Consider the following 18,433-nt stretch of genomic DNA (forward strand, 5'->3'; position numbering starts at 1 on the left):
TTCAGCAGCGACGGGCCGCTCTGCACGGGACTGTCTGGGAATCATCAGCACGTAGACAAAAACATAACTGACCAATCAGAAGACTCGGCTGAAACCACCTGTTAGATAACCAACTTTATTTGAGTACAAACCTCATAACCATTAAAAGGAATGGAACAACATCCATGTTTTAGTACAAACCTTGGAACAGAACAGCTATTTATTCCAGGACAAATTGCAGATAGAAGTAATATTAAATATTAAGAGCAATGCCAATGACAGTATTATAGATTACAGAACGTCATTTGTAGTTGCCAGATGAAAACCACATGCCTCAAAGGCAGCTTTATCATTTTACTTGAATTTTAATCTCTATGAAACTGCTGGAGTGAATGTGTGTGTGTGTGTTTGAGAGCAGGACTGTTGCTGTCAGCTCTTGGAGACGTGAGGTTTTCATCTGACGGAGGTGAACAGTGAAGTGAACAAACCAGAGCAGGAAAATACACCAGACAGACCGTCAGTGCTTTTCACCTGGCCAGGGGACCCCCAGGTGTCTTTGAGTGACACAAAATGAGGAATAGTTCAATTTCATTATAATTCAATAATATATTTCATTAGACGTTCATGTTAATATTTCCTTCTTTCTGGTTTAATCTCACCAGCTTGTCAGTATTCAAGTTTAACCAAAAAACCTGCATGAACTCACTTGGTTTTGTTCCAAAAAATAGGGAAACGGTGAAAAGTTGTGAAAGGTTACCAGACACTGACCTGGAATTTAGTTTAGAAAAAAACTGTTTACTGGATAGACAGCAGATTTATTGTTTAAATGTTTGAAATACCAAAATATTTCTTGATTTAGAGGTTTATAAAAGGGCCAAATGACTTCAGACGGGGTTCCAGCAGAGGACGACTGGGTCTGAAAATCAACTAAATGCCAGCTGGCTGCAGGTTTATTTCCTGCCCTGGTGAGAATGAAATCCTAGTGGAGAAAGAAACCGCCCTTCTGTCCTCCAGTCAGCAGAGGGCAGCGACACACCGACCATGCAGCAACAGCAACACTTCACCCAGAGATCATGTCAGCACAACTTAACTAAGAAACAAGAAGAACTAGAGAAATAATGATCATGTAGAGTTTCACTGCAGGGAACCATCCTGCCACACACACACACACACACACACACACACACACACACACACACAGTCATTTAAAGTGCAATTCATAAAGTTAAAAATGTCACGTTGCAACAAATTTAGAAAGCCAAATAATCAGCACAGAACAGCAAATCATGAACCACAGCTTTAAAAGTCTGTATAATAATGTACAAGAGCGACACGCTGACAGTTTGGTAGAAAAGGAAAAGGCCCTGCTGAGTTCACAGCCAGCAGCCCGACAGAGAAAACACTCTCTGTCCCGTCAACACACACTTCTACAACATAACCTCCATCAGTTTCACCTCAGTGAGGCAAAAGAAAGACTCAAGTCTCCTCTGGCAAGTAAAACAAACCTGCTCAGGTGAGGTGAGGTGGTGGTGTTCAGGTGAACAGCTGTTTATGTCTGATTATTTTCCACTCTGAGGTTTGACGGCTGCCTCCAGAGAGGAGAGCGCCCCCTGTGCTCCGCCACGCCGGCCACACAGGAAACTGAGAACAAAACAGCCACCAAGCAGCCTGCTTCACTTCATTAAACAAGGACAACAAACCTGAAACAATGTAATTTTAAAAAAGTGATGGTCACCACGGCAACCACACAGCCCCGTGCACACGAGCCAGAGCCGCACACACACATACACACACACACAGACACAGGCTTAGGCTGTAAACACAAACCAGTGACATGGTGTCAGCAGCCTGAAGATCAGCTGGCAGACAGTCACTTGGTAACGTGGTAACATGGTAACATGGTAACAGAAACAGAGCAGACACGTGGAGCCAACATGGCTGCCACTGGCCAAATCTGTCTGTGCCTCATGTCTCCTGACTGAGCAGGTGTGGTGACTGTGACTGACAGGTGGAGACATCTCAGCCCTGTGTGTGTGTAAGGCAGCTGGGCCGTCTTCAGTGCTGTGTTCCAGACACTTGAACAAACTCAGAGATTCCAGCTTCCTGCTGAGGAAACTGAAACAGCACAGCTCCCTCAGTCCACCCCACAGGTTTCCAAAAGCTGTTTTTTTTTTTTTTTTTCAGATCCCATCGACATGGTGGCATGCGCTGCGGTCATTTTAAAAGATTTACAATTATCAATAACACTCAGTCATGCAACTTCAGCATTGAATGTCATTAAGTTTTATGGTTAACAGTCAAAAGAATACAACAAATGTAGATATTCATATACAGTTGCTAGTGTTCCATGCTGGCTAGCTAATGCTGACGTTACATGAACTGCTTCAGTCAGAGCCTCGGATTTCGGACTTTCTGCTTGTGTCTGGAACGCAGCGTCAGCTCCTGTGTTCACTCGACAAAAAGCAGCTCAGCTGGTTGTTGGAGGGATGTTGCTATGAGACGATGGAAGTGCAGCACCTTCTCTGCTAACTCTGCTAACAGATTTTCACCTTCTGCTTATTTTTAAACTTGGACAAGTTTGGTGCTGCTCCTTTTGGAGCAGCATGAGACACTTAGCATTTTAGATTGATGAAACTTCAGATGTGATGATTAGACATGTGACCTCTTTTTCAGTTATCTGGGTAGACAATTTAATCTTAGGAACATTTCATATTTAACTAGAACGGATTCTGTCCCAAAAGAGAGTTTGTGGACATACTGAGGAGCAGGAAGGAGACAAAAGAGGAGAAGGAGAAGAAAAGAGGACAGGATGGAGAAGTGGAGAGAGGAAGATGGGGAGGAGAGCAGGACAGCCCTATGCCGTCACTTCCATGTTGTGTGTTGCCGTGTGTGTGTCGCCGCCCTCTGCCCGTGTGCTGCTGGTGCTGTGGCCCCGGGCGCCGTCTGCTGAGCTGACGCTGGAGGCCGAGTGAGTCCTGGAGCGAACCAGCCGGGTCATACTGGCTGTGGGCACTGGGGGGCGACAGAGAGAGCAGTGACATGGAGTTACAAGTGTGTGTGTCCAGTGTCTGGTTCCATTGAAAACAGCATCTGAGTGGTGCACACGGAGCAGCCAGACTGACAGGTGATGCTGGCTGTCCGTGAGGCTCCGCTCACACTGCAGCTCTGATGTTTTCACTTTCCATCTGGACCAAATGGATCTGATACTGAGCCCGGCACAGCTGGGGAAGTTACTTTCATACTGTAATATATTACTTATTATACCTCTGCATAGTTACTGTGTTTATGTTGGTATTTTTCCCATGTTTTTGAAAGAAATAAATTGCATATGCCCTGGTTTAAAAGGGTAAATATCACTTTCACTATCAGCAAGCTATGCTGACAAGTCCTACAAAAGTGGACTATTCAAAATTATAGATACAGACACAAATGTCTGTCTTTACCTTGTTGTCTTAAAAAAGAGAGTGTAATAATATGACTCCATTGAACACAGTAACTCATTACACTACTCTACTGATTGCTTGGTTTTATCTCGTAGTATTTGCATTTGTTTTAAATGACTTGTTTTTATTTTATCATTTTGTTCTTACACTTTATTGTACATGACAGGTGCTATGTAAATAAAGTGTTAATATTATTGTCCAGATAAGTAATAATATTGCATTATGGAACTTGTTACGCCCAACACTGGAGCCATGCAGCCCGGATGTGACACGACGATATGCAAATGAAGTTTCTGTCATGATTTTGTGTAAGCAGCATGAAGGACAAAACGACGACAGAGAGACCAAAGACAGTGTGACGCCTCAGTTCAGTCCAGCCTGACTGAGGTCTGCTGCTGTCCTCCCTCTGCTGTTCACAGCATCAGGGATGCCGGCTACATCCCATAATGAACATGAACAGTTGTTCAAAAATAAAAATCAGCAGTTCGGAGGTGATTTGGGGCTGAAGGTCTGCAGTGTGAGCAGAGCGCAGGTGTTGGCATGCAGCGCCACCTGCTGGGCACTTTCCACTGCAGGAGAAAAACCAATGTGATCATCTGAAAGACACAGCATGCAGACACACACACAAACACAAACACACACAGACAGACAGACACACATACATACACACACACACACACACACACACACACACACACACACACACACACACACACACACACACAGACAGACAGACAGCCGGGCAGATGAGCAGGTAGACTTGAATGAAAAAACAACCAACGGCAGAGACATGACAGAAGTGGGAAATGGTAGAGTGTTGGGAGGGGCTGTTAAAGGTTCCAATTGAATCCTGATACCTGATTGGCTGCTCAGGTGGCCTATTAGAACATGAGGAACTGGAGAAAAGGGAGGGAAGAAGGAAGGAAGGATGGAAAGAAGGAAGGAGGGAAGGAAGGAAGAGAGAAAACAAAGAAGAAAGGAGGGAGGAGACGTTGAGAAACAGCGGTAGTTCTAGTCAGGGGAAGCCTGTCCCCCCCACCCCCCTCCCCTACACACACACACACACACACACACACACACACACACACAATGTCCCAAGCAGACCATCCTGTGATAGGGCTGGGCGATATATGAATATTATGTCAATATGAGACTAGATCTGGTCTGTAACTGTGGATACTGTAATATGATATGATATCAATTTGTCCTGATTTCAAAAGCTGCCTCACACACACACACACACACACACACACACACACACACACGCACACACACACGCTTTGAAACCCAGGAGCCTGTGCCTTTATTTTGAAAGGTTTTATTACACCCTCTGAACAAATTTCATTATTACTGTAAGTAGTTGTAGTAGTAAAGTAGTAGTTTTTTAGACAATTTTATGATAAAGTTCATGCATTTTTGGGGGAGGTTATGTAAATAGTAATTTTGTTGTAATTTAATTTTAAATGTATGATGTTTATGGAGGAAATCAAGCTAATTTGCTTGTATTTCAAAGGATTAAATCTGCCTCCTTTTGACCTTTCTGAACTTACGGCTGTTCAAACTGTTCAAAAGCCTCTCGTATCAGTTTGTTCCATATCGCCCAGCCTGAGCTGTGAGTACAAAAACTTCTACTTACAGTGAAAGTTAGAGAGGCAGCACTGTAGACACACACTCTCTCTCTCTCTCTCACACACACACACACACACACACACACTGTACTGTAAGTTACATTCAGCGTGCTGTTTAACTTCCTCTGCTCAGCACTGCTTCACTTTTCTCTGTAGCCAAACTGAACTAAACTGAAGTTCACTGATGCAGCTACATGTGACCTGATTTACACTCTTACTTTGAAGATATAACTGATTTCTAGCGATTGGCTCGGCTGTGTGATGTCTGTACAGAGTGAAGGATTCATGTTAAAACACCACATTAAAACATGTGACAGCATCATGTAACATCAGACGCAGAAACATGGAACAGGAGACGAGGACCAAGAACATCCTGGCACAGAGGAAGATAGAGAGACGTGTTTGGATCTAAATAACACTTTGAATACAGCCAAATCAAATTTCTTAGTTAAAACTGACATTCTCTTGTTTATGATCATTCAGTCTCACTTATTTCTCATTTCCAAAACCGTGCAGATTCATTTTGACCTTTGTTGTAGTGGTGGTGTGTAGTTCCCTGGGTGTGATATGAGTCTACCTGATGATGAAAGCTCATTAGTTGCTCTGTGCTCCCCTGGGCGGCTAATCCACAACACTGGATTTTTATCACTCCATTCACTTCTATAGCAAAACCACTCCCGAAGTAGCACTGAACCCAACACCAACAAACAACACTATGACAAGAACAGTGTTTTTCGAAGAAATGAATCATCTTTTGTCCTGTTTTTTTTTTCCCATTTGAATTGGAAAGTAGATAAGTAGTGTCTGCAGGACACATGAACTCACAGCCCACCCAGGGAACCAGACACCAAAGGGCACTTTTGTTTGATACTGTCAAAAAAGGACAGTCAACCAGTGGGACACTGGCAGTGACAGTAACCAGGGTTTATTAATCAAGTAGAAAAAGCAGTGATACTCACTGTAGCCCATTCCCTGCACAAAATACTTAAACGCCTCCGCCAGTTTTCCAGGCTAAGGGAAGAAAAATACAAACACATACATTTCCAGTTAGAATGGCTGAGAAAGCATAGCTGATGTCTTTAAAAAAAAAAAAAAAGCAAGGGAACCAACGCTTTTCAGATGAAGGTTTTCATCAAATGACATGACAATGTACCCACAACGTGTCAAAATGTTAAGAGTAACAGAAACTGTGGGTCAAATAATAATTTGACATTTGAGTCAGTTAGCTGGCGCTTTCATCCAGACTGACTTTCACGATGAATAAAATACCATAAAAAACTGCTAATTTTGATGCTATTGCATCAAAATTACAAGCAACCAACAGGGAGGTCAAAGGTCAGAGTGAAAACAACATCCTACATGTTGGGAGAATATTAAGGCAGGATGGAGAGAGGAGGAAGTGGAGGAAGAAGATGAGACTCACCTGCACCACCTGAGGAAGACCGCCACAGTCTGCCATCTAGTGGATAGTGGAGAGATGAAAAACAACATTTGGTGAAAACAAAACTAACTACATCAGGTAATGTGGCATCTTCTAAAAAATAGGAATTTTTATATGTATATATTGTATGTATATGTACAGTTCATAATTTTTAAACACTCTGTGTCCAGTGGCTCTTTCCTGCTGCACAGAACTGATGCATTTTACATTCTCCGCTGTGTTTGGAGTGGGTATTTAACATGAAATTTGTGGGCAGTTAACATGAAATCTCTCTGAATGATCCCCCTGTGTGACTGTTGAACATCACAGAAGATGGCAGAGGCCAATTTCTCCACCACAGGAGCAGCAGATAGACCAGAATGCATTTAGGTAAAAAGGTCAGTACCTTCAGCAGGGTGGTCTTGGTGGGGTTAAGTCTGGAGTTACACTCCACCTGTATGTCAGAAAACATTCACCTGTGTCATCACCTCACAATCTTATCAAAACGTTACCATCGCTATGGAAACAAAGCGGTCACTCACCACGGCATCAACGGCAGGTGACGTGTCTCCAACCACCAGCAGAGCAGGACACCTGACACACACACACACACACAGACACACACACACACACGCACACGCGCGCGCGCGCGTCTGAGACATTGACAGGATATGTCTGTGCATACCTGAGGAATGAAGGCATCAAGGAAGGAAGGAAGAAAGAAAGAAAGAAAGAAAGACAGAAGAAAAAGAGCTGGTACCTGAGTGTGGTGACTGTGTGTTCATTCAGACCAGGGACTGGCCGCTCCATCTGCAATTCAGTACGACTAACACACACACACACACACACACACACACACACACATACACAAAGATTCAGTCCTGATATAGTTGTTTTATCCCAGGCTGGGATTTATTTGAGTTTTTTTCCAAAGTCCAACAGAAAATGAGTTTTACAGTTTGGGTCCTTGAAAGCAGCAAAGCCGTGCCAGAGTTATGGTACAAATGGCACCATGACCTTTCCACTGGTGACACCAGGCCTTACTTAAGGATGACACGTGGCTCTGGGGCGCCATCTCTTGCCCCTTTTCCATCATAGCGATGAAAATACCGCTCATGTCTTTACAAGCCTACATGGCGAAAAACGCAATTATTGCCGGCCAACCATCGTATTCGTTTAGCTATACGTTTATAGCGTTCGCTGTTCCCGTTTGGGTCTGTAATCCGCCCACCAATGATGTGGTGGGTTTAGCCCCTGCTCGAAATTGGAGCTTGCCTGGAACCAGTTTGGCCGGTGCTTGGGCGGTGGAAAAACAAAGAACTGGTGCTAAGTCAGGCACCGGCTCCGAACCAGCCCTGGAACCTCTTTGGTGGAAAAGGGGTATTTCAAACACCCACAGGCAGCAGAGCTCTGTCTGTTTGAATGATGAGTATTTCTCTACGATGAGCCACAGCCTGTATCGTTCTGGTCTATGTTTTGTCATTTGCTTTTCATATTTCAAAACACATTGATATTTTTGTCTAACCAACAGTTATACACTTGCACTATCCACAGTCCCAAGAAACAGCGTGTCAGTGTACAGTGTGTCTACAACACTGTACTTTGCAGCAACCTGGGTCGTTGCCGTGGAAACATAGTGGAGCCTTAGTTTCTTTTAAAAACAAGCACATTCGATTTTTACATGGATCAGTTCCAAAGTTTTGTCCTGGCTGCAGCATTGTCATTGGATCTGTCGTAAAATATCAAAGCTGTGCGGCACCACAGTTTCTCTGGAAGTAAATTCAAGGTGTGAGCGGTGGGGATGCTACCTGTCGTAGCTGCTGTAGAACATGGCCAGGTTGTCCTGTGGGACGTCCTGAGAGATATGCAGTCTGTACGTCTGGATGATCTCCCGATTCTCTGTTAGCTCTTCCTGCACACACACACACACAATATATATAGTGTCTGTTAACACTGTGGTGGAGGTTCACTCAAAAAACAAAAAAAGAACACTCATCCATCCATCCATCCATCCATTCTCTCTCTCTCTCTCTCTCTGTACTCACACTGCTGAAGTGATGCCCCATGATGATGTCAACCAGGTTGCTGGTCCAGCCGCTCAGCTGCATAAAACAATAAAATATGTATAATTTCACACATCTGATCTCACTAAAGACAGAACACATTAAAACATTCCTGATTAAAAAAACAGAAGAACTGCCTACTGTATAGGTCATGTCTACTTGGAGCCAGGGAAATTTAAAAGATGCATAACCTAACACTCCACATGCCCACTTCAATAAGTCAATAAAACCTATGTACTGCCAAGAGCTGGGAGTGTGTGTGTGTGTGTGTGTGTGAGAGAGAGAGAGAGACCTTGGAAGCAGCCCAGTCCACCCAGCCCTTGGCACAGGGGTCAATGTTGATGAGAACCAAACCCTCCACCAAGCTGGGTTCATTCAGCTGAAAGCACAGAAAACATCATGATCATCATCGACTCCAGGAGGAGGAAGTGAGAGGAGGAAGTGGGTTTAAACCCTCAGACAGTTGGTTATTTACCCAGGAGGCTGGCACCACAGCAGGTAGTTTACTCAACAAAGACCTCAATTATCAGGTTATGGTTGAGTGTGCTTTGTCCAATCTTTCAAAACACAATTCATCACAAAACTGGAGATTTTCACAGTGGATATATGAAATATCACGTTCTCACCCACAGTGACAGCAGTGAGTCCAGAGGAAAGTAATGGAGAACAGGACAGTACTGCCAGTTTGGAGCAAATTGTAGAATTTTAACAATGTCCAAGTAAAAAAGTCCAGCATTATTGTCTTTTACTTGCCAAACATGTCTAAATATTTTAGGGCTTTGCTGGTGTGTGGAAAGACTATTCGATTTGGACATTTCTGAGATGTCTGCACTTGACTGGTACCCAAAGAGTGACATGGCTGTGGAAGAAAGATTATTTTTGGTAGACTTTTAAGTTCCACTTTTGTTTTCATCATATGTTTTTCTAGTCTGTGGCAATACATAGAAGGCAAAACTTGTTTTCTAATAAATCTGCATTCACAATAATTCTTCTGCCACACAGTTCATGCTGTGTTCACAGGGGAACAAACGTCAGAGTATCATCTATAAAGCTGCGACAACATGACATTTATGGTGTCAGCTAAGGAAAATGGATTCTTTCTTCATTGATATACACTGTGGAGGAAAATTCACAGCATCAATTTCTGTTACGCTATGAAAGCCATGTTATTGCAGAATTTACAAGATGGATATTCCAAGGTCTTGTGAATGCAGGACATTTTCCAAAAGGACTTTTGTACCAGACTGTTAGAGGCTAGGAGTGGACTCTGCAGCAGAGAGGTGTGTTTCTCCTCACTGTAGAAAGCTGCAAGGTTGGTGTTATAAAGACACACAGAAAGTCAAAATAACAGCCACCCCAGGCCTCAGGCTGACTACTTTTTTCCATGTAGCTCAGTATTTCAGACATCAGGGAGCACTGGGTCCAAACTGGTCAAACAGAAGTCGTTTTGGGAAAAAATATTATCCAAATCAAACAGCTGGACTTTCAGACTATCGGGCTGTCAAGTACCAAACCAAATTCAGGACGCAGCAGCCACTTCTGATTGGATTAAATCCGAACTGCAGTTACTTACAGCCAGTTTGGTGAGGATGTAGGCTCCTGCTCCCACTCCGATCCCAATCACACTCCTCACCCTGAGGACGACACAGCACGCCAGCCGACTGTAACTTAACAACATCGAACACCAAACCCAACATGAGAAGTGTATGTCACTGTCTGCACTCACTGCAGCTGCGTCAGGACAGACGGCAGCATCTCTGCAAGTTCATCCATGGTGGGGTACTGGTACCTGCGCGCACACACACACACACACACACACACAGATAATTACTATCCTGTTGATGTGTGTTTGTGCCATAAAGTTAGAAGTTTATTCTGGGCCCACTAGACATTTCACAGTGGTTTGATTTTTTTTGCATCCCATAATTTCCTGTCTTTGTCTTAATGTGATCAGACAGTCGTCCAGTGTCTTAATCAAAGAGGTTTTCTTGCCAAAGAGCACTGTGCTTTGCTTTCATACCACATGTTCACAACAAGCCTGCTGCAACAACTAATCACCTCAGAACCCAGGGGAAACACTGGTGTGTGTGTGTGTGTGTGTGTGTGTGTGTGTGTGTGTGTGTGTGTGTGTGTGTGTGTGTGTGTGTGTGTGTGTGTGTGTGTGTGTGTGTGTTACCCGGCAGGGAACAGGGGAGCATTCTCTTGTTGTCCTGGAGCATCAACATGAAGAACTGAGAAGTGCTGAGTCACTTCCTGCATGTCCTCATAGTTAAACAGGCTGTTGAAACAAGACTTGTCTATACAAACACACACACACACACACACACAAACACACACACACACACACACACACACACACAAGTATATGTATGTAGTTACATAAGCTGTAAAAACGGGACCTCGTACATAATGTGTTATGTCTTTGTTTGTGTGTGTGTGTGTGTGTGTGTGTGTGTGTTTATTTCCTCACGGTTGAGTCCGATGTCGTGGTAGGTGAGGATGGTGGGTCGGTTGCCCTTGGTAACCCCTCTCATGGTGACGTGCAGCACGCCGTGGGCCGTCTCCACATCGTGCTCCTGAGCAACACAGACAACAACAAATCAACAACATCCAGACGACTCAGACCAAACAAACACATTCACACTGATTTTTAAAAAGACACACATTTAAAGACATGTTTATCATCATCCCTTATGGTTCTAATGCATACTATAGTGCAGCTGCATATTGTTATAATAAAAAAAAGATCATCCCTCTGTGCTTTAGACTGAATTGCAGGCCCCACTGGTCTTTAAATTCCACGTCTGCTCCATCAGTGTTTAACTTCTGTGGGTTTAACCCTTTGAAACCTGAGCAAACTGATATGATGTTTTTCAAAAATGGGAAAATGGGAAAAAGCAGTCAGCAAATTAGAAAGACATGACCAGAACATTAGTAAAATAGTGGTGCGGCAGTGTCTCTCTAATCTCTTTAAGGCTCCCAGGCACTTTTTGTGTGTCGGTTATATTCCACCACCTGCAGACCTGACTCTGCTTAACAAAGTCTTGATTGGGCACTGAGTGCTGGGGAAGCCTTCCTCAGAGAAAGCATTCTTAAAGGCAGAATCTGTAGGGGTTGTTGTTGTTGTGGTTTGTAAACACGACATTCAAAGTTGGCCCCTCCTTCATGGCTAAGCGAACCGCCGGTAGCAACTTTTCCTTTTCCGGTATGGCGATGGAAACATTTCCGTCTGAGGAGTAATGTCGCCTGTTAATCTGATTAGAAATCAACAGAAACAATCACACTTGTTGACTGCAGAGTGATGTTAGCTGCGATTCCTCATAGTGAAAAATCAGGACTGAGCATTCAACAAAGCCGTGCACTAAAAGCATTATTTACCCTCTATGACACAAGCAGATGGACAGATGTATACATGTAAGCTTAGCCGGGCATCTAGTAATCCCATTAGTCAAGTGACCATGGAAACAACTGACTTATCCACTTAATGGACCTTAATCTCTCCCTCTTTCACATATGTGCGCTATAACACACACACACACACACACACACACACACACACACACACGCAGTCTTACAGGCTCTCTTCTGGGCAGGTATGTATCTTAACAGACTATCAGGACTAAATGATAAACTACATGGCAAGCCGCTGACAGCTAACAGCTAACAGCGTGCAGGTAAACGTGATGCTAACAGCTAACTGGCTAAAAGTTGGAAGCCAGATCAGGCAGGTGATCAGGCTGAACGCTAACTGGCTAACACTCACCACCCCAACTCCCAAAGTACAGGAGATCTGGGTCAAGTCCAGAGAATCAGACATCCTGACAGAGGACAGGAGAGAGGAGAGAGGGGAAGAGTTAAAAAAGGAGACGTTTAACTAAGAGAGAGGCCTAACAGGAGACAGAGAGAAGAGAGAGAGAGAGAGAGAGAGAGAGAGAGAGACAGACAGGCAGACAGAGAGACAGGTCGGCCTTGCTGTTCTCCATCAGCTTCACGCCAACTGGACGAATCAGAGAAACAGAGACGGAGATGGATAAAGAAAGAGGGGGGACGCGGCAGCAGCTCAGAACCTGATTGGATCAAAATGAGTGAGCTCCACACTGATTGGCTAAGAGCTTTGCGGCCTTGTGAAGCAGCCAACCACCTGTTGCTCTTCTTCTATTTTTTTCGAAGGTGTTACACAGTCCCTCTTCACACCCGTCCATCCTCTCTTACTCCTCTCCTTCTGTCAGCCTCCTCTCCTCACTCTCTCACACGCTCTTCCTCCTCTCATCATCTCTTGCTCTCATCCCCATGGACAAATAAAATGCAGTCATCAGATGAGATTCAGGCCATTTTGAACCTCGCTGCAGTATTCTAATTACAGTTGTCTTTCCCTCGCTGTTAAGATTTGGGTTTCAGAGAGTAAAGCCTTTAATTTAAATGTTTGAAATGTAAGGAGATGTACCAGATTAGTGGCTCATCAGTACAATATGGTGGGGAGAAGTAGGCTGACATTTTATTCCACTGTTATTATTCCCTATTTCTGGAGTAGATAAAGAGGCAAGAAACTGAAAAAAAAAAAACAGTAAAGGTCCAATAAAGTACTCTAGCTACCTCTCTCTCTCTATTTGTCAACTAACCTGATATTTAGACTGAATGTTCATTCTGTTTCCATGCCATTATTCAGTCTGAAATTGCCTGTGTTCCCTGATCTCTGTAGTTTTTAGGGATCTGAATCACCAGCGACTAATGTGTTCAGCCGCCTGGCAGCACCGCTCTGCTTTGAGTGTTTTTAGTCTGAATTTATTTAAATCATGAATAGCAGACAAGCAGGAAGTGCTGAAAACATTTCAGTCCAAAGTGTATTAAGTTAGGATTTTTAATCACAGATCCACACACAAGAACCCATAACATCCAAGTGGACTTCATTTTTCAAAAATTCATTCAAAATGAGAGCGTGGAGGTGGTTTGATGGTTTGAGCTCTCTCTGCAGTGTCGCTCCTGACTCAGGAGTCTGAATATTCACTGAAATGACATGTTTCTGTGCTCCATTTTCAATTAATGGGGAAATATTTTTTAAAAATGTGAATCGTTATCAAGGTATATTTTGTGTCGAATTTTAATTAAAAATCCTAATCTAATCCATTCTGAACTGAGGCTGCGGCGCCACAAAAAGGAAAGAAAAAGAAAAAAACTCACCTGACAGTCGAAGTCCTGCAGATTTCTCCCAGTCTAAAAAGTGAGAGAGTGTCTTAATTTCATTATTCTTATTCATGATAAATGATCTCTGTCTTGCTATTGAATATCAGTGCCTTCCTGTGTCATCTGTTTATCTCAGTGCTGTTTGTTGCAGTACGTACTGTCTTATTTCTGCATATTGGACAACATGTGCGCTGTTACAATATATCCTGATGAGCTATTTTTGTCTGATAATACAGGCCAGCTGATTTATCAGCTGCCCAGTGTCTGGCTAAGCCCCGCCCACTCACCTGTCCTGTCAGCAGTGGTTTGATCTCAGTCAGTTGGACATCATGAAGCTCCTCCATCATTGGACCAGTCAGCTGCCAATCAAACTGCTAAGACAAGCCGAGTAGAGAAACACACACACACACACACACACAAACGGAGACAGACAGAAGCAGATGTACAGTTAGACAGAGGAGGGAGGAGCTCGTTTATTTTAGCATCAGTGAATTGAAAATAAACGCTGTAATCAGGGTAGCCGCCTGCCTACCTGTCACTCTGTGTTTCTCCTGGCACTGTAACCCGTCTGCTCCAGCTCTGTTATCCAACCACCCGAATAGATACACAACAGGCAGTGTGCTCACACTGGCAGCTGTCCATTTAATGTGTGTGTGCGTGTGTGTGTGTGTGTGTGCGTGTGTGTGTGGGCAGATAGTAGGCTTGATAATAGTATTTCAGGAAAGCACTGATCTAAGCGTTAACCCAGCTAGCTGCTGGCCCTCTGGCTCCCAACACCAACACAGCTCCAACAGCCAGAGCCATCCAGTTTCCAGCAGCAGACATGCTGGTGCCCCAGTATAACCCAGCAGCTGGTTTCCCCTCCCACTACAGTCAGTGATGTTGGTACAGAAGACACAGGCACACACTGCCAGCTAGCACTTGATGCCGTTGTAATTGTGCACAGAAAGCAAAATCAGAGTAAGAAAAAAAAAAAGTTCTTATCTTGAACCAGCGTCGTGCCTCTTCATGACCAAATTAATGACTTGTTTTTAGGTGCAGGTGATGTTTTTAGGTGTATCTGCATATGTGTATATGTATATATCTATTTTAGATGTATCTGTACATGCATCTGATATAGCTGCATATCCTTTGAACTATCTGGATATTTAGATATAGAATCAGTGTCACTCTCAGGTTCACCTGTACAGTCTAATGCAGATCAGGTCAACAGAATGTGTAAAGTTAATTCTATGTTTATTATTGAGGTTGTAGTTTGCAGAGGTCTTGTACTGGACTATGTTATACTGAGAGGGGTTTCTGATTTTTTGTCCTCCTTATTAATATACATGAGGGGGGACAAAATAGTGGAAACAGCTGTCAGTAAAATGCAGTCCAGGACAACAGCAGCACTAACTATGAGCTCAATGCCAAACAGAACTATTACTGTGTGGTGTATATGATGTGTGTGTGTGTGTGTGTGTGTGTGTGTGTGTGTGTGTGTGTGTTAGGTTAGTGGCAGTTCACTTGATCAGTTCAGGGACTGTATGTCCCTCAACAGTCAAAACACCACAAATCTAATCTCTACTTACCTTTAAGCTACAGGATGAGAGCTCCTTCGTCCCTATGTGAATTACAGCTTGCTGTTCCACTGAAGTGATCTGAGTGCAGCGCTGCTCTCTATCTGTCCGCCCACGCGGCGCGCAGTCCCCACCAATTTAACGAACGCACCGTAATTAACCAGCCTGCCACCGGAGCGGACCGCTGGCGTTACCGTTACTACGGAGGAGCGTGTCAAGTCTCACACACACACACACACACACACACACACACACACACACACACACACACACACACACACACACACACACACCTGTAACCAAACACCCCCCTACGCCACATAAGCTCTGCTCGCTAACAACGAAGAAAAACAACATTGATTCCCGTTCAGCTTCACGCTAGCAGGCTACTAACCGTTAGCCAGGTTAGCGTTACCATGACAACACGCCAAGATTCCCGTTAGCTTGCTCATTAGCCACACTAGCGTTAGCCGACAGCCGTTAGAGCGACGCTAGGAAAAGCTCCGGGTCGGTTCTCCGTGAAGGTTTCGTTCTCGGTGCGAGCTACTCACCGTTTCGCTCCGGGTAGCGGCTTTAACCTCACTCGGTGGCAGGTACGGCAGGTGAGCGGCAGGTGAGCGGCGGAGTCGGTCGGAGGTTCGGCTCTTGTGTCTCGAGGCTGCGCGCTGTCACGGAGCTGTCAGCACGCGGCGCGGCGCGGCGGGGCGGGGCGGAGCGTCTCGTGCGTAAACAAGGCGTTAGTTTAGTTTGGTCACGAGGAGGCGCGCCGCCGGCTCAGCGCGAGAACATCTTCCTCCTCATCCTCCTCCCCTCCGACTGTACTCTGTTTTCTCAGTATAATCTGTAAAACTGGCACCTGGTAGTACTCCCTCAGGAAGGTACCCGGGGTTTTACTGTGGTAACCATGGAAACAGCTATGGTTTGTGTAGTACTGCAGTTAAACCCCCTGTGTCTGTACAGTTTTACTGCTAGGTAATCACAGGTACCTTAAAACACCTAAAAAAAAAAAAAAAAAACACCCCCCACAAAACAATCAAACAAACAAACAAACAATAGTAATAATAATAATAATAATAAAATAAATTTAAAAAAAAAAAAAAAAAAAAAAAAAAAACATAGTCATACTCCAGTAATACTGCGGCTGGGACAGTAACCATCGGGTACCATAGTAATATTGCATGTTACTCAGGCTATTTTGTCCGTTTTTGCATATTTAATAGTTTCCTAACTAGAACAAGAAAATTTGATTACATTACCCCAATTCTTGCCTCCCTTCATTGGCTTCCTGTCCATGTTAGATCAGACTTTAAGGTGCTTCTGTTAACTTATAAAATCTTAAATGGTTTTGCTTTGGCCCCATCTTATCTTTCTGATCTCCTTAAACCCTATATCAGAATATGTTAGAATAAAGAATATGTTAATATTATGTATTGATATTTGATCTTGCTTTTTGTCAACAATTTTTAATAGTTCATGAACTTTTATTTAACTTTGTAATCAGTATTACAGCAATTGTTAGTATAATTGAATTCTTCATATTTCTTAAAATACTTATATATTAACATTATTTCATCCTGATTATTAAATTGTCTTCTTTTAATTTTTTATATTTAATGGAATTTTAATTAACTAGCAGTTAATTAACTTATTTAACTTTTGATTTATTTTGTAATGAATATAAATAATATAAATAATATAAAAAAAATTATAGGCAAATTACCAAGACATTTCTCTCTTTTTTTTTTTTTTTTTTGTTTTTTTTGGTAGTCAATCAGTAAAACTGTGCTAATTCCTCTTTGTGTGTTTACACATATAATAAATATCTGGAGTGAATTCAGTTAGATGAGGTGTACTGCACGGGGGAGGTGTCACTGTAATTAACACACACACACACACACACACACACGCACACACACACACACACACACACCTAACACCATAAGGAGCTGGCCTGGTGGTTTGTGAACACGCAGTGAGACCATCTGGCTGGCCTCAAACACACACACACACACACACAATAAAAACACATAAACACACATATCGTTTCTGTCAGGTAAAATCCTCACATCTCAAACCTAAACCATTCTCAGGAGGTAGACCAGCAGCCTGACCCCGTTCTCACTTCAAGGGGGATTTCTCAGCTGTTTTCATCAGACCATGTGGGTCAAAGTGTCCATTTGAAAATCCTAAATTATAAGTTAAAACTCAAATTCACCAAATGTGGAGCTGGGAGGTCAGGAGGTTTTCATGTGACGACGTCGACAAAACTGAGAAGACGCGGCACCACCTGAAGCCAAAGTGAGAGCCGAGCGCGGCCCCAGCTCGTCCCTGAGGCCCGGCCTCGTCACCACGCTGGCTCTTCAACCTGCAGCTGAGGGCTGCTTTCACTGTCCATTCATCTATTATTATATAGATGAATCAATTCATCATATATAGTGTAAAAAAAAAAGTCTGACGGCAAGTAATCAGAGCTCAAAGAGACATCCTAAAATGTCTCCCTCAGTCTGAGCAGCAGCCAGAAAAACAAGTATTCATTTAATAAAGATATGAACAGAGCAAAGTTAATCTGGGATCAGACAGAGGTTGGCTTTTTTTTTTGTTTGTTTTTTTTTTGTTTTTTAACTGGATGCATGACTAAAATCATATAATACTATAATCAGTTCATTTTCTGGCAGTCGACTGTTCAGCTGTTTGAGCACAGGAGGGTGACAGTAGAGGAAGAGGCATCAGGATGACCTTTGACCCCGGCTCAGCTGTATCAGAGCCCACGCCAGAGGAGCGTTTTCCATGCTCGCAGGGCTCCTGTACTTCCTTACATTTCAAAAGTCAAACCTTCTCCTAAAGCATCTCTTGACTGGATTTTAAGATTTAATGCCCAACATGCAAATTGATTGGGCTTGTAGCGGCGGCCCTGCATGGCCACGTTTCTACAGCCTCTCTTGCAGTTTTATTGTGACCACATTATTTTCTCCCAACAACTGTTTTGATGATAGAAGAAGTGGCAGAGGACGAGCGGCAGTCCTGGTCCAACGAGGACATCAGGGCTCTGCTCGCTGTCCGGACAGAGGACGACGTCCAACGTCAAATCCACGCTGTTTGACGAAATCAGGACGTAATGTGACACACAGTGAGAGAGCTGGCAGCGGTGGGGATCCAACAC

The 18,433-nt window shown here is 43.6% G+C and overlaps 1 protein-coding gene across 4 annotated transcripts; it reads right to left on the reverse strand.

The window, feature by feature from the left end:
• Positions 1-99: 99 nt before the first annotated feature.
• On the reverse strand, positions 100-15,997 carry LOC115362580 (protein NDRG3-like). 4 transcript variants are annotated; one of them, XM_030056548.1, is made up of 16 exons: positions 15,825-15,997; positions 14,002-14,085; positions 13,712-13,744; positions 11,004-11,109; positions 10,710-10,830; positions 10,260-10,322; positions 10,107-10,167; positions 8,826-8,912; positions 8,516-8,572; positions 8,279-8,382; positions 7,231-7,296; positions 7,013-7,064; positions 6,877-6,924; positions 6,474-6,509; positions 6,010-6,061; positions 100-2,991 (listed from the first exon to the last, which is right to left on the reverse strand). In XM_030056548.1, exons 2-16 carry the CDS (start codon positions 14,059-14,061, stop codon positions 2,834-2,836), a joined length of 1,104 nt encoding a protein of 367 aa, XP_029912408.1. In that variant the 5' UTR covers positions 14,062-14,085; positions 15,825-15,997; the 3' UTR covers positions 100-2,833. The 4 variants fall into 4 exon arrangements, with proteins under 4 accessions (XP_029912408.1, XP_029912407.1, XP_029912410.1 ...); XM_030056547.1 differs by having other exon boundaries at positions 14,002-14,088; XM_030056550.1 differs by lacking the exon at positions 15,825-15,997 and adding an exon at positions 14,247-14,955 and having other exon boundaries at positions 14,002-14,088.
• Positions 15,998-18,433: the final 2,436 nt, after the last annotated feature.

The sequence above is a fragment of the Myripristis murdjan genome, chromosome 7 (assembly GCF_902150065.1).
Source record: "Myripristis murdjan chromosome 7, fMyrMur1.1, whole genome shotgun sequence".
Classification (NCBI taxonomy): domain Eukaryota; kingdom Metazoa; phylum Chordata; class Actinopteri; order Holocentriformes; family Holocentridae; genus Myripristis; species Myripristis murdjan.

Excerpts from the sequence above, each read along its gene's own strand:
- LOC115362580 (XM_030056548.1), bottom strand. The coding sequence starts at position 14,061 with ATGATGGAGGAGCTTCATGATGTCCAACTGACTGAGATCAAACCACTG. Across the intron at positions 10,831-11,003 it reads CCACGACATCGGACTCAACC|ACAAGTCTTGTTTCAACAGC; the intron begins GTGAGGAAATAA and ends GTGTTTGTATAG. Across the intron at positions 8,383-8,515 it reads TGGGGCATCACTTCAGCAGT|GAAGAGCTAACAGAGAATCG; the intron begins GTGAGTACAGAG and ends GTGTGTGTGCAG.